The sequence below is a fragment of the Alligator sinensis genome, unplaced genomic scaffold (genome assembly GCF_000455745.1).
Source record: "Alligator sinensis unplaced genomic scaffold, ASM45574v1 scaffold1273_1, whole genome shotgun sequence".
NCBI lineage: Eukaryota > Metazoa > Chordata > Crocodylia > Alligatoridae > Alligator > Alligator sinensis.
Window position 1 is genome coordinate 788,322 of NW_005842653.1, and position 24,374 is coordinate 812,695.

The following is a 24,374-nucleotide window of genomic DNA, read 5'->3' on the forward strand; positions in this document are numbered from 1 at the left end:
CTGCTACATGCACACCAGGAGGGCATGGAGGGTGTATGCCCCCAGATCGGTTCACAGGGTGAAGGCAGGCTGCTGTTGTGGGCTGGGGCCAGGGGCAATGCCAGGCTCTTCCTGGGGAGGTAGGGGGTAGGCTGGGACAGGGCTGTGCTTGGGGGTGGTCAGTGGTGCTGGGAAAGGAATATGGGGGGGAAGGGGGAGCTGCAGCCACCCCAAAATTTGCCATAGGTCCCCCCCCGTGCTGCTGCCACCTGCACCACTGGGAAGAGCCCGCTGCCCCAGCCTTCAGCAGCAACCTGCCTTTGCCCCACATGCAGATCTGGGGGCACCGCCCCATGCCCTTCCTGGGGCATATGTAGTGGTGGGAACCATCCCCTGCTCCCTGTGCCTCCCAGACAAGCTGCTCGTATCTCCATATCCCACTCTGCCCTGGCTGTGCTTCGGTCCTGTATCAGATCGGCACCAACACTCTCGGGGCAGCCAGCGGTGGTGCTGGAAGAGTGCTATTGGTGGGGGGGCTGCAGCCACCCCAGAATTTGTTGCAGATACTGTAGCTGTATGCACCCCCCCCCCCCCCCCCCCCCGCCAGGCGCCCCGCACTGCCTGAGTGCAGTGCAGCCCAGCCTCCACTGGGAGTTGCCCGGTGCAAACCTAGCTTGCAGCAGCCCATCCTACCCCACTTGAATCTGGGGGCACATGACCCTCATGCTCTCCTGGGGGTGTGTGCAGTGGTGGGAACTGCAACTCCCTCCTCACGCCCCCCAGATGAGCTGCGGCTCAGTCCTGTGCCCCACCCTGGCTGTGCAGGGCCTTCCCCAACTCCAGCCCTGCTCCCTCCTCCCCTGCCCTTCCCCTTTCCCTTGCCCCACAGATTTACCTACTGGGGGTGCACATGCATATGTGCACACACTCAGCGCCCCCCCCCCCCCCAAATTTTTTTCCCCCCCCCCTTGGGGGTTGGGCGTTTTGCACACACTCAGCGCCCCCCCCCCCTAAATTTTTATCCCTCCACCTATGAGTGTTAGGCGTATTAAGAGCTGTTTGTTTACTTTAACTATTTAGGCCAGGGGTGGGCAAAATGCAGCCCACAGGGCCATTCTGTCCGTCCCGCAGTGCCCCTAAAAAATTTAGGAAGTTAATATTTATCTGCCCCTGGCTGCCTGTCATGTGGCCCTTGATGCCTTGCCAAAACTCAGTAAACGGCCCTCCACCCAAGATAATTGCCCGCCCCTGATTTAGGCTGTATCTCCAAAGGAGGATGTGAAATTAAAAAAGAACCAAGTTAGACAACACTCATTTTATTAATGGTAATGTATGGTGACTGTTAATACCATGAATGGCACATCACATTTTTCTTATGGGCTATTTTACATGTGTTTGTATACTGTTATAGTGCCTATATCTAGTAACTCTTAAAAAGCACCAGGTGTTAAGAGTTGTATCCAAAAAGGCCTTGCATACTTGTGGATTACTTCAGTGAAGAAGCTATGTACAGCTGTCCTGTTCCTCATGCAGGCTTTTGCTTGATCAAAAGCCTTGGTTAGTGCTAGCAGCATTGGCTTGTGAGTAACTGTGGATATGTTACCTGTTTAAAATGTCTGGATTTTGACACACAGCCACCATGTCTAATCTCGTACTTAGATTGGGCTCCATGAAAACTAGAGACTTTTAGAAGGTATTATTTATTTTGTCACCTGCAGTGTGTATGCAGGGGAAAGATTTCTTTAAAAATCAAAATTTGTCTTAAAGGAGCATTAACATACTTTTTTACATATGTCTAATTTAAATAGTAGCTGAGCAAATTTTTTTATGCATTTATCATCACAATATCCTGATGAGCCCCAGAGCTAGTACTGATTCTTCATTTTATTAATAGGGGAATTTGAGGCCCAGAGAAGCCAGATGACTGTCCCTTTTCACTGTCCTATGGAAAATCTGTGATAGAGTGGGGATTTGTATCCAGGTTTTCCAAGTCCCAGACACTACCCTTTAGACAATCTTTTAACAGAGAGAAGGTCTTGTGTTGTACCCTCTTCAGTTGATGTTTTATTAATATGTTTATGGAATGTAGGATATTCAAATGTGCCCTTTCATACATCTTGGTTTGAAACAGCTGTGTTGACAAGGGATAAAAAGATTGATAGTAGATTTCTATTAGTAGAAGAATACAGATGCTTTTACTGGTCAGAGCATAAGTATCTTAAAACTAAATCTTAACACACAGTAATTTTTTCAGTTGCTTTTTGCTTTCTGTTTGAGAGAGACTTTATGAAGTACCTTGTCAAGTGCCAGTGGTTGAAGCATGAACCCTGGAATAGTACATTCTGCGGAGTAAGTGACAGAATGTCAGGTTACAAAAGTGTATGAAAACAATTTTCTGCCAGGTATAAAGCAGTGGTGCTCAACATCTGTCCTGTGGGCTTAGCCTGCAGAGCTCCTGACAGATCCAGAACTTGGCAGCAAGGGAGCTGTGATGGTGTTAATTGCCATACCCTTGCTGCCTGTAGCCCAGATGATGGGGCCCAGCGCACTAGGTAATGCCCGTGTGCCCTGGGGCCAGTGTGCGGGGTCACTCCATTGGGGGTTGGGCTGGTGCATTGGATTGCGTCCACAGGACACTGCAGTGGACTGGTTCCATGCCACTCATCCAGCCTGTCAGCACAGGAGGTTGAGCATCACTGGTTTAAAGACATGATATCATGGTTTTCTTGCTCTAGTTCCTAAAACAAAGTGTAGAACATTTATTATTTTCAGCGCACAGTCTTGCTTTATATCCCCCTCCTCCCCCAAGAAAAAGTTCTTCACTGAAAAGCCTACTAGGCAGCCTAGGGTTATTTTTTGTCTCAGCAGTTAATCTTTTCAGTTCAGCACCTGCTTAGTTTTTGGGTTTTGTTTTTGTGTGTGGTTTTTTAGACTACTTAAAAAAAAAAAAAGTGAAGAAATCTGAGTAAATTTCAATGTAAATTTAAATCCTGAATTCTGTATTCCTTTTTACTTTAGAAAGTGTGAAGAGAATTGAGATGAGCTGTTATCCAACTCTTAGATGAAATTAGTGTACCTGTTGCTTATTCATTAGAAGTAATGTCTTGTTGTAATTTGCTAGCCATGCAACAAGAAGATGGCTCTGCATAAAGTTTTCATTATTAGTATCTAACCATCAGGAGGCAGTTGTCTTTACTGATTTGACATAAATTCTTCAAGCCCTGCCAATAGGAGGGGAAGCAGCAAATTTAACCTTCTGTGTCTTGGTTTTCTGTCTCTAATTAAGCCAGCCTCATTAAGGTAGTTAATACCACCTCCTTGGAAACTAACACAGTGATGTGAAACTGCTCACTCACTCACACAGGTGAGCACACATTACAAATGTGAGAGCAGAGCATTTACTTCCCCAGGTCACTCTTGAATTTAATAGGAATTTTGTAGTACCTTCCCTTTACAAGATTTCATAATAGGCATCATTATGACAAGACAGCTTTGAAAAACATTGTTAGCCGATCACCTTATCCCCTTGCCAAGTAACCAAATAGTAGGCCTGGACAAAGCAGCAAGTATTTGCTTTGGATTTGGATTCGGTCGATTCAGAGGGACAGCAGTTTGATTTGGAGATTTGAATCACTGTCATGATTTGATTCTGCTGAATCGGATCTGAAGATTTGGTGCTGCTTTGGAGATTCAGCCATAGACTAAACAAGCAGCAGTCCTCACCATACTGGATGCAGCTGCCTCCAGCTGTTGAGTTTGTTGTGGTGGGTGGAGCCGGGAAGGGAAGGGGTGTGGGGGAGGGAGGGATTGGGGCTGAGGCTGGGACATGCTGCCCAGCCAGGGCAGAGAGCACGGGACTTGGAAGGGGGTGGGGGGCCTGGGATGTGGGCACGGCAGCACTGGGAGCGTGGGGGCTCTGCTCTGCTGCCACTCCCCCAGCTGGAGTGGGGGGGCATGATGCAGGCATGGCTCACTCTGGGTGTAAGGTGGCAAGGCAGCAGGGCGTAGCCCCTGCTCCCAGTGCTGCTGCGCCCACATCAGTGCTGGGAGCGGAGCTTCTGCCCTGCTGCTGTGTGCCTAGTGGGGATGAGGGGGACGGGAAGCCCGGTGGGGAACAGGCACAGCGGGATTGGGAGCAGGACATAGCCCCTCTGCTGCTTGCCCTCTTCTGCCCAGAGAGTGCTGTGCCTGCATCGTGCCCCCCACTCATGCCCCGGCTGGGCAGGCATCAGCAGGGCACAACCCTTGCTTCCTGTGCTGCCGACTCCACCTCCTGTGCCCCTCCTCCCTCCCCAGGTCCTGCATTCCCCACCCTGGCTGGGCAGCTTGTCCTAGCCCCAAGCCCTCCCTCCCCCATTCCCCTTCCCTTCCCCCCTCAGCCCACCACAACAGATTTACCAACTGGAGGCAGCTGTCCATTGTGGTGAGGACTGCTGCCTATTTAGTCTATGGCCTAATCTCCGAAGCAGTGCCGAATCTTTTCTGAATCGATTCAAAGGCTTCCAATTCAATTTGGACTTTCTAATTGGTATCTGAATTCGATTTGGATTCAGTTGCTGAATTGGGCCAATTCTCCAAATTGAATCTGCAACCAAAGCTTTGCACAGCCCTACCAAACAGCTAACTACAGCAGCAGCACTGAAGATACACCTGTCAAAAAAGGCAACATAGGATTTTGCCATAATTTTAATCAGAATTTTCCTTTGAAGTGAACCATATCTATCAGGCTTACTAAATTTATTTCCATACTGCTAAAATGTTTCATACACTTCCGGACACTAAACAAACATTGCTAAAGAAAATGCTGCAGGCAACTTGAGATGAATAGATTCTGTACCTGCACCTCCCCTTTTATTCTCACTTGGTTGCTTTCCTATTTTCTCAACCAGCAGCAGATGCTTGAATTTTTTTGCAGTAAACTCATTAAACTTGTACAAAATGTTTTATTAGCTGATTTTGTCTTACAAGAAGGAAATAGCTTGTTTTCTGTTGGTCAGTGCCTGCAGTGCATGGTTGTACTGGCGTTATTTCCTACGAGTCCAAGAAGACCAATAAGTGCTATTCTTTGCCAAAACGTAATATACAGTGTTCTCCTGTATTGATGTAAAAGTTTGTAGAAGTAGGGTTTTAAAGTTGCTTTTAAAGAGTTTGCCGAGACCTCGGGTTATACAGGTGAGCTTCAGCATAATTGTCTTGAGTTTTTTTTGTTTGTTTGTTTGTTTTAGAACATCTGAAATACAGCTTAAATTGTTTTTGATAATAACTTTAAATTAGATATATGGAGTCAGGAGAAAAAAGTGGTGGAAGAGGAGCTTCAACTTTCTTTCTCTCTCTAGTGCAGTTGTTTGTAATGGATGTGGGGCTGCTTTTGTGAAGGCCAAGAAATAAACACATTTTTTTACAGGGTTTTCTCCTAAGACACTTGGCTGGATTGTTTAAAGGGGAATCTCATTTTCCATTCTAGCATCTGAACGCGGGGGGGGGCGGGATTGAGTTTTGTCCTGGATTCAAAGGGGTAGTTGTGAATGGCAGACCATATCAAAGGAGTTTGCAGGCTGCATTTGGTCCACAAGCTGAACTTGAGGACCCCTTAGTCTAAGTAAAAGTGTTTGGTTGTAAACAGATTAGTCCCAAACAGAATTAATGTTCCAAACTTGGCAAAAACTCTTCAGAACCATAATCAGGAGTGAGCTTCCTTCATGTTCGAGGGGGTAGGGGATTACTATTAAAACAATGCTACAAAATAAGTTTAATGTGGGTTCCCATCAAAATGTAAACCAGCCACTTGTTTTGCAAATTCTTCTATTTATTCCTGAAGGAGGCCAAGGTACATTTTGTTTGGTTCTAGTACTGCCTCAGTGTTAATCAAATATACACTGGCTTCATTCTCCTAGGAAGAGAAGTTGGATTAAAAGCTTCCTGCAAGCTTCTTCATTTTATCATATGTGATTTGTTTTCTGTGATTGAATCAATGCAAAAAACTGTGCTGCTAATGTGTTGAAGAGTAGGTTCAGACTGGACATTAGAAAAATGTTCTTCACAGTCAGGGTTGCCAGAATCTGGAATGGGCTTCCAAGGGAGGTGGTGCTTGCCCCATCCTTGGGGGTCTTCAAGAGGAGATGGGACAGGCACCTGGCTGGGATCACATGACCCCAGGTTTGGTGACCCTTTTCTTGTCTGCCAGGGACAGGGGGTCAGACTAGATGGCCCACTGAGGTCCCTTCCGATGCTGGAATCTATGGATGTCTATAAGCCCTTACATGGAAAAAAGCATTTCTGTTACCAAATCTTGTTGTCCTAATTACTGTCCTTTTAGGCCGGCACTGTCACAGTCAATTTAACATGAGATTTCAGTGGTGATCTCTGGGATTTGACCTGTAAATGTAGCCATTGCTTTTGATTTTATAAAACTTTGATAACACTTTGATTAGATTACATGGAAGTTGATAACTTTCAGGGTTTTTTAAGCACTGAAACAAAAAAGTCTGAATAGTTTGGAATGGGTAATAGTACAGGTATTTTTATGCTGTCTCTAAGGAATCCATTGTGGCTATTTTTAAATCCGGGCTGAGTTGCTGTGGCCTTAAAGCAGTGTTTCTCACCCTTTTTTAGATTCAGGTTGCCGCTCCACAACTTCTTTGAATTTGGTGCCACCCTCGGTTGAGAACCACTGTTGTGGTGCTTCAGTTAACTCCAGTGGCTCTGGAGTACTCCTTCCAATGTGGTTAGCCAGACCAGGAAGTGCTGTGGTACAAGCATACACTTCTTCTCTATTAGGGTTATCTGATAAGCCTTACAGAGACAGGAGAGCCTACTGTTGCTGCAGCCCTTCCTGATCTGGCTGTGCATGATGTCTCCTGGAAACAGAAGAGCCTGGGCCAGGTGGAACTGTCTTATGTATGATAAATGTCATATGTATGCAGGGGGTGGGGAGTGTAGATCGAGGCCCGCAGGGTGAGGGAATGAGTGGGGCTGGGGCAGAGGCAGGCATTGCCCAGCTGAGGTGGGGCAGGGTGCAGGACCGATCTAGTGGCTCATGTAGAGGGGTTGGGAGGGGGGACATGTCCTGCCACTGTGTGCACTCCGGGGAGGCATGGGGAACATGGGGTAAGGGCAGGCAGCTGTTGTACGCTTGGGGCACGTGCTGTGCCAGCCTCTCCCCAGTAGCTGTGCTTAGGCTGAGCTGGGTGGGCAGCGGTGCTGGAAGGGGGTCCTTTGACAAATTTCTGGGGTGGCTGTAGTCCCCATACAGCCTGCCTCCCAGTGCTGCTGCTACCTGGCCTGATTGCACCCACTGGGAAGAGGCTGGTGCAACCTTGGCCCTGAGCGCGCAGCAGCATCCTGCCCTCGCACGCCTCCCTGGGGGTGCATGCAGTTCAGGGAGCTGCCCCCCCACACCCCTTGGATGAGCTGCCAGCTCCATCCAGCATCCTGCCCCACCGGCTGGGAAGCACCTGCCTTAGCCCCACTCCCTCCCTCACCATGAGGGCCTCAATCTGCCCTCCATGCTGTTTCCCCCCCAACAGACACTGCTCTCCAGGCCGCATGGGCCTATATGGCTTGTCAGCCATCAGTATTGGCCCCAACATTTTTATCAGTGCACCCCTAATTATAATGTAATAGAAGAGGTTGTCATTATGCCTAAGTTTAGTTTGCCTTTACTTTAATATTTTTGTCCTGAGACAGTTAAAAAAAAAAAAAAAAAACAACAAAAGAACAAACCAACTCTTTTAATGTGGAATAGTTTATAATCCTTGTGTACTGTAGCGTATCCCTGGTAGCAAAGCTTGAATTGCCGCTTCCATCTCAAACCCACATCTCTAGTCTTTTTGTATTTGGTCACACTTTACTTGGATTCATTTTCTTTATTATTGGTCACTTCTCAGAGGTATAAGGGTAGGAGTTGGGTGGGCAGGGAGTGAGATAAAAATATTTAGACAGCTTTGAGTGGTACAAAATTGGAATGGGCATTTGATGTTTGTTTTCTTTTTGGGATAAGCCTACCTTTTTTTTTTTTTTCTAGCTCAGTTTAATTTGCTTCTGAAGTAATTTATATTAACTCAGAACAAGAATGTGTTGGTAATGCTGTTAAGTGGCCACACATGGAGTTATACCACCATATAATTATAATGGTATAGCTGTAGCAGTAATGTTCTCTGTTTTCAATGTGTCTTAGGATTTTGAAAGCAGGTTTGTTAAGTCTAGCACCTTTCTAAAGTGATGATTCACCAAGAGTTTTATAACAGAGCAAAATGTACTTGTGACTTACTTTATTATTACCAAGGTTTAAATGAATGTGGAAGGTTAGCAAATGAGAACCAGCTTAAAAGTTCCCTTCATTTTTCCTTCCCCCCCACCCATACAACTGAAGGATACAAATTGACCTTTCACACATACAAAATAGGCCCTTTCTTTTTTTTTTTAATTTACAAGTATCTGCATAGGAGCAAATAATAGAGCCTCACCTTGACAAAGCTGCTGAAGTATTAATGAGCCTTTATAATCTCACATCAAATACAGCAGTTATGAGAGAACATAACTTGATGAGGCATCATTCAGCTTAGTGGTATTGTTACAGATTTTATAGTAAAAGTAACATTCTTTTCCCATTGAACCGTGTCCTGGATAACTTCATACACAGGTGACTACAGATTTCTAAATCGGGTGCGCCAGTAGCCTATGGTCTCCATGGGAATATGTGGAAGAAAACAAGTTGTGAAGTCATACTGAAGAACTAATGAGCTCACTAGGGATGAGAGGACAAGGGAAGGAGGGGGGTGTTTTTTCTTTTTCTCCCAGCTGAACCATCTTGTAGTCAAATTACATTTGCTTCATTTATGAAGTGATGGCTTCATAAAGCCCCAGGCCAGTATCAGTCCTGCAGTTGGCAGGCTTGATGTGTGCACCAGTTTTGGATTGCAAACAACTTGAGTTAAAAGTAGTAGTGTATCCCCTTAATGTGGATGCTGTTATGCTGGTGCAAGAGTGTTTATGGCTTGATCCTTTTAAAAACACATTCCATTGTGCTTGTAATCTCCTTCTACAGTGCCATGAGAGATGTTTTTAAGTGGATCTTTAGAGTATATTTTATGTTTCAATAACTGACAAATGAAGTGATTCTTGATTAATAAATTTTGTGTATAGGGCAATGTAGTAATATACCTTTGTAAAGTTAGGAAAAACTGCAGTAAGATAACTGCAGAAAAAAGTGGTTTACTTTTCTTGCTTTAATTTTAAAATACTGTGTGCGCCATCTTCTGGATAAGTATGTTACTGAAATAGATTGGATCATTTTCATGAGGTTAGGTGAGGACAAGTGCCTGAGAGGATTTGAGAAAAAAATTACATTATAGCACACTTAAAGGTACTTCTAAAAAAAATTATTTCTGAATTTGTGTGTGTATATGTCCAGCTAAAACGTTTGAATTCCAGTTCTTGGTGTTGTTTTAATGCAGATCTTTTTGGCCAAAGATTTTGTGGATATAATATGTTTAAAAAAAGAGTACTAGGAAATCTATGTAGACTGGGAATGCAACACATGCAGTCCTTGTCCCTACATATGAAAATATAACTCAAATTTTGGAAATGCAGCTTTCATCCTAGGAAACTACATAGTGTTCCATTTTTTTTTCTTTCTATAGAATTGCCCACAATGTTTGTTTGTTGTTACTCTAATTTCTGTCCTGGTACAAAATCTAGTATTAGGTGTGTGACAGGTCAACTAGCAGTGTTCTTCACAGAAAGGAGTTTTTTCTAGGAGTCCGGATTAAATAGGTTGACACATTGTTTCTTGCTAATTGAATTAAGGAGATAAACAGCTTGAATGGCTTTATATGCAAAGTACTATGGGTGCTTATAGCTCTGTTAGCATCACTACTTGTCAGAGCTTTCCGTCATTGCTATAAGCCTGCAGTTCTCCACTTGTAAAGGTAGGATAAAGCTGTTAAATATCTGTGGAGGGCAAACAAAAATAGCCCTCTGACCTAGAACACTTTGTGTTGTTGCGGTGTTGTTCACGTTCAGTCTTTACCACAGGCGAATAAACATGTCAGGTCAGTTTTAGATACAAAAGTTAATCATTTAGAGATTGGTTTAAAATTGCAGTCTAATTTGGTAATAGGTAGATATTACCAGTTTTGTCTATTTTTAGTTTTGTCAAAATATTAAATATCATAATTTCACTTTATTAGTGGTCATTTTAGCTGTCTTGAAAGGGTATGAAAAGTGGTCTGTCCTCCGTTCTGCAAGAAAGTACACTTGAAAATTGCTCTCTGAGACTAAAAGTTAACTTACCTGAAAGATTTTAATTCCATGATCACTCTTAATACAAGGATAAAATGAAGCATGTGAAACATCTGGGGGTGTTTTGGGTTTTTTTTAAGAACTTGAAGAAAACTGTTCATGGTGGATTTGGGTAGTGTTTCCTTTCGGGAAGCATGAATTGTTGATTTGATGGCTCTTAGGTGTCTTCTCTTAGGTTGTTTTGCTGTTTCAAAATAAATTGTAAGACAGAAAGAAGTCTTATGATTTGTATTGTTTTGCTGTTTCAAAACAAAAGGGGAAGGATAGGTAGATTTACAGTGGTGCTGTAAGAGTCCACTGCATGTAACTTTTTTTAAAGAAAACTTTTTCTTTGTATTTGAATTCTGCTTAGTATGTAGTAAGAGTATAGCAAAAACTGCTTAAAACATGAGGTTTATCTTGAGTTTGCCCTGTGGACCCTTGATAAGAAAATGCTTGTGAGGGTTGGCAGCCAGAACAGCTGAGAGAAGCAGTAGTTTCACCTCCTTCGCTTTTGTGTTGAAGCTCCTCCCTTCCCTCCTCCATGGTGATCCTTCCCAGAAGCAAAATATAATCCTCATTGGCTGAGGCATTGGTGGGCGGGCTTTGTGGGCTTGTTTTTCACTGCTGTCTATGACCTCACTCTTATTTGCTTCAGTGCTTCAAGCTGAAAGGCTCTTTTCTGTTCCTGCTTCCAGAGGAGTGTTTTGCATTTGGCTTCCTTCACTGCCTGACCTTAGGTTTGGTCAATCCAGGCTTTGAAATACAGGGCTGTCTAACCAAAGGGATTCTATTGTTTGTTTTTAACAGACTCTTTGAATTGGAGGAAACGCTTTTTGGGAGACAGATTTTTGGATACTTCTGCCTCTGAACTGCCTTCACCACTGCCACCTTGTTCTGTCTAATGTGCTACAAGGATGAGCCCAGCATTTGGAGCTATGGAAGTGGAGCACTATTCCAAGGGAGTCCTGCTCGAGCCTTTTGTCCACCAGGTTGGGGGTCACTCCTGTGTCCTCCGGTTTAATGACAAGACCATCTGTAAACCCCTCATCCAGAGGGAACACCAGTTTTATGAGACTCTCCCAACAGAAATGCGTAAATTCACTCCTCAGTATGAAGGTAGGTTACCAAACCTTAAAAGGGGTTGGGCTTTTTCCTTCTGTAAATACAAGTGTGTGCTCTCTGTTCTCTAAAATCTCTTTGTGCTGAAGAGATTTTAGGGGTTTTCTTTTCATGTATTTTGATGTTGTCTGAGGCAGGCTGTGGAGATGCAGGGGTGGCGATGCTTGCCAGTTGGTCTTTGGGCTGACTAACAGCATTAGAGTAGAGCAGCTCTGCTGGTGACAGCCCATATATCTCCTTTAGGGACAGGTAAGTAGCTGACAGCTTGTACATGTTCTCAGTAATTCTGTGCTTTGATTTCTGATTTTTTTTTTTTATTTGTTGCCTTTTGTTTGATTCATTTTCAGGGGCTGGGTAAGATTTCTCGACTGTGTCTTGTGTAAGTTAGCTGTATTTTTTTTTTTGGATTGTCCTCTGACACACTCATTTTAATCACCATCACTCACTGAATGTCAGTATAGCAAAGAAAGTTGAATAGTACTTTGTTAAACATTTATAATGTGTTTCTGCCCTCAAGGAAGAGACAGTTTGGTGTTTAGGTAGGCAAGGGGCCAGCAGCTGTGATGAGGTTGGGTTCAGATGGCACGCAGGAATGGAAATTCCAGTTCTCAAGCATTACATTAGGTAGCCAAAATTGTTTTACTCATTGTGGATATCCCCGTAACTACTGCCTGATGATTATTGGGTAAAATATATCTGAAGCACTTATTAATTTGGGATTGCTTTCTAAAGTATATTAGCTGTAAGTACTGAGTAAGGGTGACCTAAGTTTGACATTATATTTATTGTAAGATCAGAGGAAGACTTTGAAGATGTTTCAAAATTTATATTGCCTGATTGCACACCAAGCTCTTTTGGAATTGAAGAAAACATGTTCTATACATATTTACGAACTGTAATAGAACAATTGTACCAGTATGTGTGGCTCTCTTTGTCTCTTGGGGAGCGTGGGAGGGACTAGGGTAAGGGGCCTCATTCGGTCCATCTCTGTTGTTTTTTCCAGGATAAAGCCAAAAGTCATATGCTAGTCGGTTCCCCCCTTTTTTTCCTGTTTGTCCTTTTTGCTGTGTGGCAGCAGGACTATCAGTCAGAACTTCTGCACTCCCTGCCCCTGCTACAGTAGGTCCCAGAGGCGCCTGCCCAGCTCAGAAGTGCCAGTCTCACGCCGAGAACTCTCCCCTCTGGCCTAGTGATGAGCGGCAAGAACTGTGCAGATTGATTGATTTGAGGATAAAGAGAGAGGACTGAGGAAAAAAAAATAACTGGCTGAATGTATTTTTTAAAGGCTTCTTCGATAACCATTGAAACTTGTTAATATGGCACTGTGTGCAGCCCTATCAGAACTCTCCACTAAGACTCTTAAAATACAGTGCAGTGACCTAGAGACTCTTGAGATGAGGAGGAAAAATGCTTTCAAGGTTCACCATGTTTCTGTGTACCACAGACAGATTTGCTCTGTATTACATTTTGTTCTTTATTTCACAAGACTGCTGCATAACCAACATCAATAAAATGCACTTTCAAAAAAAAAACCAAACAAGAAAAACAAAACCGAAAATAAATAAGAACTGTAAAATTAAACGTGGTGATTCTAAGTGGAAGCCTTTGAACTAGTTTCTGTTGTAATGCGTGACGTTTTCCTTGTTTTGCTCTGCTTGCAAACCTTTCCTTTCCCTTGAAATCTAACCCTCAATCAAATCTGTGTCTGGATAAATGCTTTTTGCTTTGCTGTCATGCAAAACTTAAAGCTTTTGGTGTTTGTTGTGCAGGTTACTTTTCACTGCAAGATGTAAATATAAAGTGCTTTACATCTATTAGGGGCAGACCAGTCAGAACTTTTTAAATATAATAAAAATTTTCAATAAGTGAAATCGTCTCCTGTTATTATTTGATTCTTTTTTGACTCTGCACCGTGGAGAGGAGACTCTCCTTTTCACAATTGTTCTGTCTAAATGATAAATTGTCTTATGTGAGGTGTCATTTTTGTCTAGATGTTTTGATATTTGTTAGGTTGACAGATGAGTTTTGGCCTGTGGCAAGATAAAAACTAAGGACTTGGGTAAGAGAAAAATCAAAAGTTGCTATATTCTTAGTGTAAAGTCATGTTGCATAAGATGTTTGCTTGTCACTTCAGCCATTCCCAACTGGGCATGTCCTTTTTTTCCTCAGGCGTGGTGTCGGTGAGCTTCGAAGAAGACGAAGATGGAAACTTATGTCTAATAGCATATCCGTTAAATGGGGACCATGATAACTTGGAAAGTTTAGATAATTCTGACTGTGAAACCAAAAATAAGTTGTTGCGGTGGACTAACAAAAAGACTGTATTATTAGAAAATGAAAAGGTATCTAAAGAGTGGGTCCGACAGCACAGGAAGGAGGAAAAGATGAAAAGGTGGGTCACAAATAAAAGCATTGAAATCATCTTCATGGGTTCAAGATTTGCACTGGTTCTGGAGGCATTAGCATGGTTCATTGAGTTTCTTGCTCTTGTGCTCTGAAGCACATTCCCTTCACAAAGGGAACATGCATTTGGGCTGCTTTTTGCAGTGGCAGTTGAGGGAAGGCTCTTTCATTTCTGTGTTTTTAGTTTCAAAATGGAGCAGTTGTAAGAGCAAATGCAACTGTTCTGATTGCCTGGATTCTCTTGTTTGGTTCAAACAGAATGCAGGTGTAGTAAAGCAAGGTCCCTGAAGTCCTTGTGCAGCTTAAACCCTCTACACTCCATACTGTAATGAGCATCATCCAGAAAACTGACTGGTCCAGTAGAAACATTGGAAGTATATAGCTATGTCCTTCAGTGCCACTGTGTAGTCCAGGCAGTGAAGAATTCTGTAAATGGTGTTAATATTTGCTTCATGGGACTATTTTTATGTAAATCTGTACTAGTGCATATGCAGTTTGGGAGGCGGATTTGTTGTGAACACTGGATACCAACAGTGGACAGCTTCCCCCTAATAAAATTAAATGGTTTAATTCCGCAATTGGGAAGAGCCTTTTGAATGCATACTCTGCTTTTAGTTTGCTTATTCGTAAGTCGGCGAAATGTAATGCAAACACCTAGAACATAGTTTCTCAACCTGTGGTATGCATACCCCTGGGGGTATGTACACGAGACAAGTATGGGGTACACAGGTACCCCAACTTTCTCTCGCCCTCTCTTTTCCTTTCTCTCTCTTGCCCTCTTTTCCTCTCAAAACGATGGCAAAAATTTTAAATTTAAATTCACCAGTAATCGGCGTGCCGTGCTTTGCATGGCACTGGGTTCAGCCCTCCTAGCTTTGGCCTACATCACCTCTAGCCCAGCTACATACTTGAGTTGTGCAACCCTGGTGTAAAAGGTGGCAACCTGATCCACAGCAGATCAGACATCTGTCATGTCATGGCCTTGTATACACAGTCCTTCTTGCAACATATGGTACACATTAGTCTGTAAATATAAAATCCCCTGGGAAATTGTGTTGGGTACTTATTAAAATTTTACTAAGTTAGATGTACTTGCTACTTGAAAGGTTGAGAAACACTGATCTAGAAAACCTAAAAATAATGGGATGCCTCTTTCCCTTTGACCTGTGGCTTTTTTAAATTTTTTGTTTTGTTTTTTTTCTAGTCACAAATTAGAGGAAGAATTTGACTGGCTGAAGAAATCCGAAGTCATGTATTATAGTGCAGAGAAAAAAGGGAATGTCAGTTCCCAGATAAAACATCATAATCCTTGGAGTATGAAATGTCACCAGCAGCAGTTACAGAGAATGAAGGAAAATGCTAAACATAGGAACCAATATAGTATCCTTTTCCATACTGTCACAAGAAGCTTTTTGGGACAAGGAGGGCTCTGTCTTTCCTAGCAAAAGCCAAAAAGACCAACCCACACTGTACAGCTAAAACACTAATTTAGTTTGGTGTGAATTTTTAATTACATTTATTGCCTTCTCAGTTCAAGTGATTTGATTAAACAAGCTTCTGAATGCTGAAAGTCAGATAAGTGGAGGAGTGGTGCTCTTTCCTGGCACCAGGAATCTTAATTTTTGCAAGTGTTAGGCTGTATCATCAGATTTGGCTTTTCCCTTTAACCCATCTCAAAAACCCAGCAATGCTGTCTTCCCAGCATTTCAGTGCAGGTGATTGTGACTCTGAATTAATATTGAGGAAGGTAGTAAGCATCAGTTACCCGAGTGGGAAAGTAGCGCAGTACCTTTTTCTAACTCTTGATATAGGCTGGTTCTGTTCTCCAGCGACTTTATAATTTCTGTAATCTTTTTTCAGTAAAAAGCAAACCGAGCCTAAAATTTAATCGGGGGTTATAGCAACTCCTGTGAGCTCAAGTACCTGAAACGTATGTAGTTCCTTTCTGCTCTGTCTAACTACAGAATTGCATGTTAGGTGCAGATTTGAAGACCTGTGTGCTTTTAGAAAAGGTACTTCAGGGCCCGAGGCTTAACGAAAGTGATATAGGAACACAGAATTGAATCCCTTAAAATTATGGTAAATAATCATTGCAAATAGAATTTTCCTGGGCTAGAGCTGTGTGTGGGGTGATTTTTTAAGTCTAGCCCTCCAGCACTATTGTATCTGAGCCCCTCTTGTTTGCACATGAAGATAAGAAGTGTTGCCCTGCTTTACAGATAAGGAACTGAAGCACCAGGGGAATTAAATGTCTTTCCCAAGTTCACACATGGTATGTTTTAACACAGTAGGAGAAGTTGACATTCACTGAACCTCAGTCCAGTGTTGAACTGCATCATCCTCTGTTTGTTATAGAAAAGAATGTTGGTCAGGTTAACTCTTGTCCAAGGAGAAGCTAACATTAGGCAATGAATCAATTAAATTTGCCTAAGACAACTTTCAAAGGCACCTTGTGGGGATCTTCATTTTAAAATACAAATGTGCAGCTTGTGTAGATTGGGATAAAGCAATGTGAGGCTTTTATATAAGGCTTTTCCCTTAACTAGTTAGAATTCATCTTGCTGGAAAACTTAACCTCTCGATATGAGGTACCATGTGTGTTGGACCTCAAAATGGGGACCCGGCAGCATGGAGATGATGCATCAGAAGAGAAGAAGGCTAATCAGATTCGGAAGTGTCAACAGAGCACTTCAGCAATTATTGGGGTCCGAGTGTGTGGCATGCAGGTGAGTCCAAAATGACTTGGGGATACAGTGGGATTGAAACTTGTCCTACTTAGAAGAGATGCTGCTAAATAGTTGCAGCCATGTGATTTGGCAGCATTAGCAAAAACTCCCAGTTCTTGCTTGAAACTAGTCTTAAACTGCAATCTGCAGCTCTCCCTTAGCATCACAGTGAATGGGTCCTGTGAATACAAGACCAGAAGATGAACTTTTTGCTCTCTTACCATGTTTGCATCTTATTAGTTCATGTCAAGGCTAGCCCCGGAGTAGCTAGCCTATAAAATACAATACAGGAGGTTACTGAAAGGAGTATTCTCCAGTACTGAATGTGTGGAGAACAAGGCATGTACAGACTTATGCTAAAGTGCATGGTGCATTCAGTGCCATGAAAGAAAGTGTGGTCACTTTTTTTGTTCTGAACACTAACTGGCTTCTCTTCACTGCTGACAGAAGCTCAGTGTAACATGCAGGTGGTATGATTGCAGTGATTTAGATGCAAGGAATCAGCTTAGCACTCAACATTAATTGCCTACAACTGAGTGACTAGATAGTAGGGCACTTGCTTGACTCTCCTGCAGTTCTGGCATTGAGTCTGCACCTTTTGAGGAACATGTACCCAAAGGATGCCTTGGCTTCTTGGGACTGCCCAGGACTGATGAGTCTTGGTCATGTGCCCTTTTAAGATTTTAAATGGCACTGAAACTGTTAATACTGGTTTGTGAGTTTAAGTAGGTAGAAAGGGGAAGCAGTAGTATGCTGCCAGGGAGCTTCATCTACTACAGCTGCTCCTTACTGCTAAGGATAGCAGAGCAGTTGTCTCTTAGCTTAGAGCAGGGGTTCCCAATGTTTTAATGCCACAGCTTGGCAAACCATGGCCCAGCAGTTGCAGCCAACCGCAATTGGAATTTCTGGCTGGAAGACGTAAGGATACTCCACGCCCCTCCCCAGGCAGGGGGGTGGGTCAAACCCTGCACTGCTATGGGCCCTGTGAAAAGAGCTGCAGCCTCTCCACCCAGCTCTGGGGGTGCCACGGTTTGCAAGTTCGTGGCCACTTCCAGTCTGGAAGCTGACTGTGCTGCGGATCAGCAGCCAACCCACTACAGCCGGGGGATTCAGAACCCCTGGCTTAGGGTATTGGGTGACTGTCACTTTTTCTTCCTCTCTGACCCTTGGCTGCTGTGAAGTGGGGATGAGTTGTGCCTTTTCCAGCTGAGCCCTGGACAGGAAGCAGACACTTTTTTTTTATTGTTTTACCCTGTGGCTTGAGTCATTGGAGAAACAACTTCTCTACCAGTTTCCATTCATGTCAGTTGTATGGGGCCTGCTCTCTCCCTTCCCAAACACTCCTTGGCTCTTTACTCTGTGATCCTTGTTCTGTTTGGTAGAATGGATACTGCTCATGACTGTCATTCAGTTCACTTTTAAAATTTTATTTGTAGAGAGCAGAGCCCCAGTCAAAATTATGGATGCTGCCTATGTTCACCGCCATTGTAGTTTTAACTAGAGTGAAGATTCTAGCTTGCTGTTAACAGCCCCGTTTATACTGTGCTCCCTTTTGTAGAGGCCTCTTCCAGAATAGGGCACAGGCCAGTTGAAAAATCTCTGACCTGTAAATATAAACTCCTAACTCTCTTAATTTTCAGGTTTGGTATTTTAAAAAAATAAATAAATAAATAAAATCTTGGCTTGTAGGAACAAGCTGCGACTTTGCAGATTGCTAAAAATACCACCCCCTTTATGGGGGCACATTTTCACTTTTTTTGCTTATGGCACTTGCTGTCAGATGCCAGTAATTCTGGGAATCATTTAAGTGAGGCTGCCTGCAGAGCCATGCTGCAGTTGCTACCCAGGGGAGCAATGCAGAGTGGTTGTGGTACATGTTGTAACTTGATTCAGTAAATCTTGGCCACAGCCTCTCTAATCTTAGTTAAACACTTCAGCCTCACTTGCAGAGTGGAAGAGCTCAAACCTAAACCTGAGGAATTTTCACTTTCCTTTGACTCTTAGTACCTTGGCTGCTGTTGAGGCTGGGGTGCTAGAATGTCTTTCCCTTCACCTATGTAAGAGCTGTTTTGAGAGACAAGTGTATAGTCTTAGTTTAAAAAAAAACAAAACCTTTGCATGTGCTAGGTGTTGAGCCATAACAATTTCTTTCTTCCAGGGTTGATTGCATCTTTGCCACTCAATCCTAACCATTCCTCTTGTTTCTCTTTCTCCTTCTGCACAGGTCTACCAAACAGGCACTGCCCAGTTAATGTTCATGAATAAGTACCATGGGAGAAAGCTTTCAGTCCAAGGATTTAAAGAAGCACTTTACCAGTTCTTTCATAATGGCAAATACCTGCGCAGGGAACTCTTTGAACCCGTTATAAAGAAACTGACTGAACTCAAATCTGTCTTAGAAAAGCAGGAGTCTTATCGCTTCTATTCCAGTTCCTTGCTGATCATTTACGATGGCAAGGAGAGGCAGGAAGTGGCTGTGGACTCGGACCCAGAGGACTTGGAAGACCTTTCAGAGGAGTCTTCAGATGAATCAGCAGGAGCATATGCTTACAAACCGACTGCTAGTACTGTTGATGTCCGTATGATAGACTTTGCCCATACTACCTGCAAGTACTATGGAGAAGATAGTGTGGTGCATGAGGGCCAAGACACGGGTTACGTTTTTGGACTTCAGAACTTAATAGATATTATTAAAGAAATAAGAGACGAAAGCAGCGAATAAACAGTTTGAATGCACACCAGTAGAAAGCACTATAGTGACTCTTTGTATTCCAAAATTATTGGCCACTTTCTGGTGGTAGGAATCTTTATAGACTCTGCAGGGATGGTCCCACCAGAGTCAGACTTGTTCAGAGGGCATTTACTTACATTGGTGCTACACCTAGCACTGGCAGATCTTGGTATCCTTATTTATTTTAACTTTCTAAACATTCCATATTTGCTGATTCAGATACCTCTGTTATCCCTGTGTGTATATGTTCCAATAAAACTTTTTGTTCATTGTAAATGGGGTTGGTGTCCTTGCTGTTGTTGAGAAGAATAATTAAAGTTCCCTGTTTTTTCTAGCCATGTGGTATAGAAGCTGCTGATGGGCAAACAAGAACTTGCCATTTTAAAACTTGAGCACTTTTTTTTTCAGCACTTTGTGTATTGCATGTGGGTAAATAGCTCCATCCAGGTAGCCTTTACATTGTTGTCATACAGATAACATGAACTAAAGTATGAATAAGAAATTCTCAAAGGTGTAGCCCTTTGATACAATAGCTTTTTAGCCCTTTAATAGCAGGTGTTAGAGGAATGCTGAAGAATGGAAGAATGCTACCCTAAAAGACTAACTTTTGTTTTGTGGTAAGATACAAAAGTGCTACAAAATGAAGAGGAACAAGAATATGATTATGCTATATTAGAGTCCTACCAAATGATCTTCAGATTTTAAAAATATAACTGCTGTTCTAACCTGATAAACAATCAAATTGTCTGCTAGGCTGATTTCTTGTAAGTAGAGGGGAATCTTAGGGATTTGACAGAAGAGAGCGTGTTGTGGCCTTATGGGTCAGGCCATGGGGCAAGTTGTGTGAGAAAGTGGCAGCATAAAATAGGATGATTGTGGAAGCTGGTAATGTGATAAAAGGATGGATAAAACACCTTCTGAAGCACTCAATGAAGGGGACTGAAAAGGAGAGTAGTGTTGGTGGAACAGGTCAGGAAAGTGATCCTTGCAACTGTATTTAAGTGTCTCCAAGGGCAGTGGAGGGAGGGGGATGCCTTGGGAAAACAGAGAAGAACATACTTCAAGATGGAAAGTGATGGCCCCTGCCTTTCCTCTCTTTCCAACTGAAACAACTGGCTTCTAAATGAGGGATCCAGGCAGCTGCATTTATGGTCATAACATGGCTTTGTCCTCACATTCCCCAGGTGATGCCTTTATTTCCCCTGTTCAGACCCATCAATTACTAACTTTCTTCTGTTCATCCTTGCTTGTTTAAGGGTCAGTGCTACTTAAACACTGACATTGTTATTTAGGGTTTCTTAAGGAAGTTTGCCTTGTCTTTCCATTGGCACTCACAGCTTTGTTTTTAGACCACGAATCTCAGTCTCTGGGGTATGGGTATCCTTGGGGTATGTGGCAAAACTGTAGAAGGAAAAGGAGAGGTTAGAATAGGAAAGCAGAGGGGGAAGGGATATCTATTATATAGATGGAGGAAGAAGAACTGAACAGCTCTACAGTATGTCTTCAGTTGTTGGAGGTTAATGTGGGGTTTTTTTCTGTATTAAAATTAGTGGCATGCTTCACTCTTACTCTGAAAAGGTGCCTGGGGGGGGCGGGATCGAGTAATGTAACAGACGTTTTTCTTTCCCCCAAAATGCATTCCATTTCCTTGCTGGAAGAAATCATACTAGTGCTGAACTTGTACTATTAAAAAAATAAGTAACTCCATAGCCCTTTTGAATCTTACAGCACTCCAGTTGAAAATTGCGGACATGTAAATCCAGGAAGGAGACATGGCAGGGGACCTTGAGGCTTTAAAAGAGACGAAGAAAAAATGTTTAAATGACTGATCTAGCAGGTGCCACTTAATGGCGGTGGGGGCAGGGCCTCACTCTGCTGTGCCCTGTTCTTACTGCTGTCTGCTCGTTCCCCAGCCTTGCTCCAGACTTCCAGGGAGCAATGGCAGCCCTTACTCCTGCAGGGTCTTGCATGCCTGTGACCACCTCTGTGGCCCCTCTTGTTGGCTGGAGCATGGGAGGAGTGGAGGAGACTCTCTACTGCTAGAAGCATGGCAAGGAACTGGCACAGGGGCTTCCTGGGCGTGAGGAAGGTTGAGGGAAGGCAGCAGCTGGAGTGGGCACCAGTGGTGTAGCTGGGGTAGGTGCAGGGTCCTGGATGGGAGAGGAGAGTGTTTACCTCCTCATACAAGGGTTTTGAATCTTGTGGCATGCCCTTTGGGGAATTTTTGGTTTATGGGCATCAGTTCTTGTTGAATTTCTGCAGGGGTAAATTGTGGTCCTCCCTACAACAAGCCATGGCTCTAATGGCAAGCTTGGCACAGGACTCAAAATAGCTCTGCTTTATGCATGTGATGGGCACTTACTTTTGCTGGGTAACAACGTCTGGGTTTAAGGCATGACCCCACTGCTAATTTGTGATGGGGAAAAATTTTCCCCAATAGGTGCTTAACTCAGAGTTTAACTAGAGGCTTTCTTGCATTTTCTTCTGAAGCATCCGGTACTGGCGAGAGCCAGAGAAGATGCTGTTTTGAAGGGAGCGCTGCCGGGCTGCTATGAGAATCGGGCTTCTAGGAACTTGTCTATGACTGCAGCATGAACACTGAAGAAACGAACCTGAAGTAATCTGCACTTTCAGTTTCCAGACATGGTGAGCATTAATCAGTGAAGTCCTCCCCCATCCCTGTGAGGTATGCGAGTAATTGTTATGAGTCAACATCCCAGGAGGGAGAGGATGGGTCACTTGCTGTAAAGTATTTTGCTGCCTTTTCCGCTTCACTTCCAATAATGCGGTCACATCTATTAATAAATCCACAAAAAAAAGTCTTGGCATGTGGTGCCGCTGCTGATCCTTGTGCTTCGGATATAAAAATATTTCAGCATCTGCAAATGTCACGTGCAGCCAGCTGTGTTTAACATTATCCTTGCAAGGTGAAGAGGAATGGGGAATGAGGCCTTCCAGTTGGTTCTTATTACAAGCCTATCTTAGGTGTATGTTGGTCAGATCTCAGATTCCTCTGAGTAGATTCAGCTGTGCCCTGATTGCTTTCCTGGTGAAGTATCTTGTCAGAGCACCCATCTTGTAGGGTGAGCTGTATCTCCATCTAGCTCCCAAGTGAGTTCAAATCCCAGTCCAGACTCATGCTAAAGGTTACCAAAGTCAAACCAACAGTGAATGGACATCTGGCCATTCAGCTTGGGGACACTAAAGTAGCTGGATGTAATGGTACTGTGTCCTTCCCTGGTATGCTGCTGCCTATGGGAAGTGTTCCTTCCCACACCAGACATGGGCCACTAGGCTTGGGAAGGACCATTGCAAAGTAGCAAAAGCACAATCAAGGGCAGTGTCAGTTGGAACAACTCCCTGGGCATTGTACACAGGGGTGCAGAAGACATTGAGAGAAAGTGTGTGATCTTCTCCAGGCTCGACTTCAAATAGGAATCTGGTTTGTTGAGAAGGGGCTGGGCACCAGGATAACGCAGCTTTGGTTAAGTGTCTTTGTTTAATCTTGAATTGGGCAGGGCTGAAGAGCTGTAGCTTGCGTGGGAAGTTGAGGAGAACTTAATGGGCATGCTTCCTCCTTTCTTCCCTGAGCCAGTGCTTCTTTGCTTCCTGCCAGCCTGTTCAGCCATCCCCTCCGACAGTGGCAGCCTCTTGTGTTTGCAGAGTGCCAGTTACGTGATGACCTGTTCTGAGTGTCCCAGCATGGTGAGCAGGTAGGTGGAGGGGATGTGATTCCTGACGTAGGAGTGGGTTCTTAGGCAGAAGCCCAGAAATCACTGCTACCTTATCCCTGTGCTGAGAGCCTCAGAAGAGAGACAAAAGCTGTTACCTGGCTCCCCCTAGGGTGTCTGTAGAGGCTGGGTTGGTTTGAGGGGAGACTGGCCCTGCTATGCTTCCCTCCTAAGCTGGCTCTGAATACAGTGTTTAGCCCTTCTTGGCCATTGACCCTGACCCCTTTGGAGAGTTGCACATGCTCATTTCCTAAGGGGAAGTGTTAGAGGTGGGGGAACAGGGTGAGTATCCTTAATTTTTCACTAGCCTTGGCCCTGCCCTGTGGGACCAACTTGAGCTGTGGGTTCGAGGGGAGGCAGCAGCAGCCTGAACAGGAAAAGAGACTCTGGCTTTTTCCGTTCCTACTTTCTGCTTGGTTAGAACAGGGGGTTTGGGGCTGTCATCCCCTAGTACTGATCCCAGCAGGGAGGCCCAGGTGAGGGCCCTCTCGGATATCTCAGTAACATTCCTGCCAAGCTGTGTCCTCCCCTGTCACCAGCAGCAGCCAGTATTGAGGAGAGCTGCAAAGGACAGCTAGTGGGACGTGCCTGTCCCACAGTCAGCACTTTCTCAGGCTGCTGTCGTCTCCCATGGATAATCACTCTTCCGGCACATGCTGTCCGGGCAGAGCTTCCAGCTCCTTTAAGCCTTCACTAATATGCGCATCGCTCAAACTGGCGAGGTGCTGACATCAGCAGGACACCATGCAACTTGGGATACTTGAACTGTCCTCTGAATTCAGGTGTAACGTGGTTGCCAATGACATCAGAGTGCAGGAAGGGCTGGTCCTACAGAGGGGATCCCTGGGCATTTCCTAGGGTATCCTGGTTAACTGGGACCTGGGCTGCACCATAGGCCTGGCTATAGAGGGCTATGGGTTAAAGGGATATTACAGCTTTATACTTGGTGCAACCAGATGTGCAGTTTTGGAGGATGCACTGGAAAGACTAACTACCAAAAGGAACAGGTGAGGACAGTGGGGCTGTGCAGAAGAGATGGGGATGGGGAGAGCAGCTGGAGACCTGCCTTGTGGTTCCCTCTATGACCTGTGACAGGGACTTGGCGATGGTGAGCAGCATGTAGGGGAGTGGACTGAGCACACTTCTCTTCTCTCCAGGACTGAGCTGGAGCCAGGAGGGCCAATTTCTTCCCAGTCCCAAGCAGTCTGTCTGGACAGCTGGGCATGAGGGCATGCTGGCTTGGGGGTGCTGCTGCAGGAGGCTTTGCTGCTTGCACTGTGGGCCAGACGTACTCTTGTAGGAGCAGACCTCAAATGCCTGCTGGGCTAGCTCAAGGAGCACAAGGGGCTTCTTTTGGAAAGGCAGTTGCTCCAGATCCCTACCCAGCAGGCAGGGCAGTTG

At 44.2% G+C, this 24,374-nt stretch overlaps 1 protein-coding gene across 7 annotated transcripts in view; it reads left to right on the top strand.

The window, feature by feature from the left end:
- Nucleotides 1–19,518, top strand: part of IP6K2 (inositol hexakisphosphate kinase 2) — a 30,394-nt gene extending 10,876 nt beyond the window's left edge. For 4 of the 7 annotated variants that reach the window (XM_006033693.3, XM_025215581.1, XM_025215580.1 and 1 more), the window contains 5 exons: nucleotides 11,071–11,379; nucleotides 13,552–13,774; nucleotides 14,990–15,165; nucleotides 16,336–16,511; nucleotides 18,736–19,518. In XM_006033693.3, the coding sequence (XP_006033755.1) occupies nucleotides 11,178–11,379; nucleotides 13,552–13,774; nucleotides 14,990–15,165; nucleotides 16,336–16,511; nucleotides 18,736–19,233 (1,275 nt within the window). In that variant the 5' untranslated portion in view covers nucleotides 11,071–11,177 and the 3' untranslated portion in view covers nucleotides 19,234–19,518. Of the gene's footprint in view, nucleotides 1–10,918; nucleotides 11,380–13,551; nucleotides 13,775–14,989; nucleotides 15,166–16,335; nucleotides 16,512–18,735 lie in introns of all 7 variants that reach the window. The other 3 variants (XM_025215579.1, XM_025215578.1, XM_025215583.1) reach the window with 2 other exon arrangements.
- The last annotated feature ends 4,856 nt before the right edge of the window (nucleotides 19,519–24,374 follow it).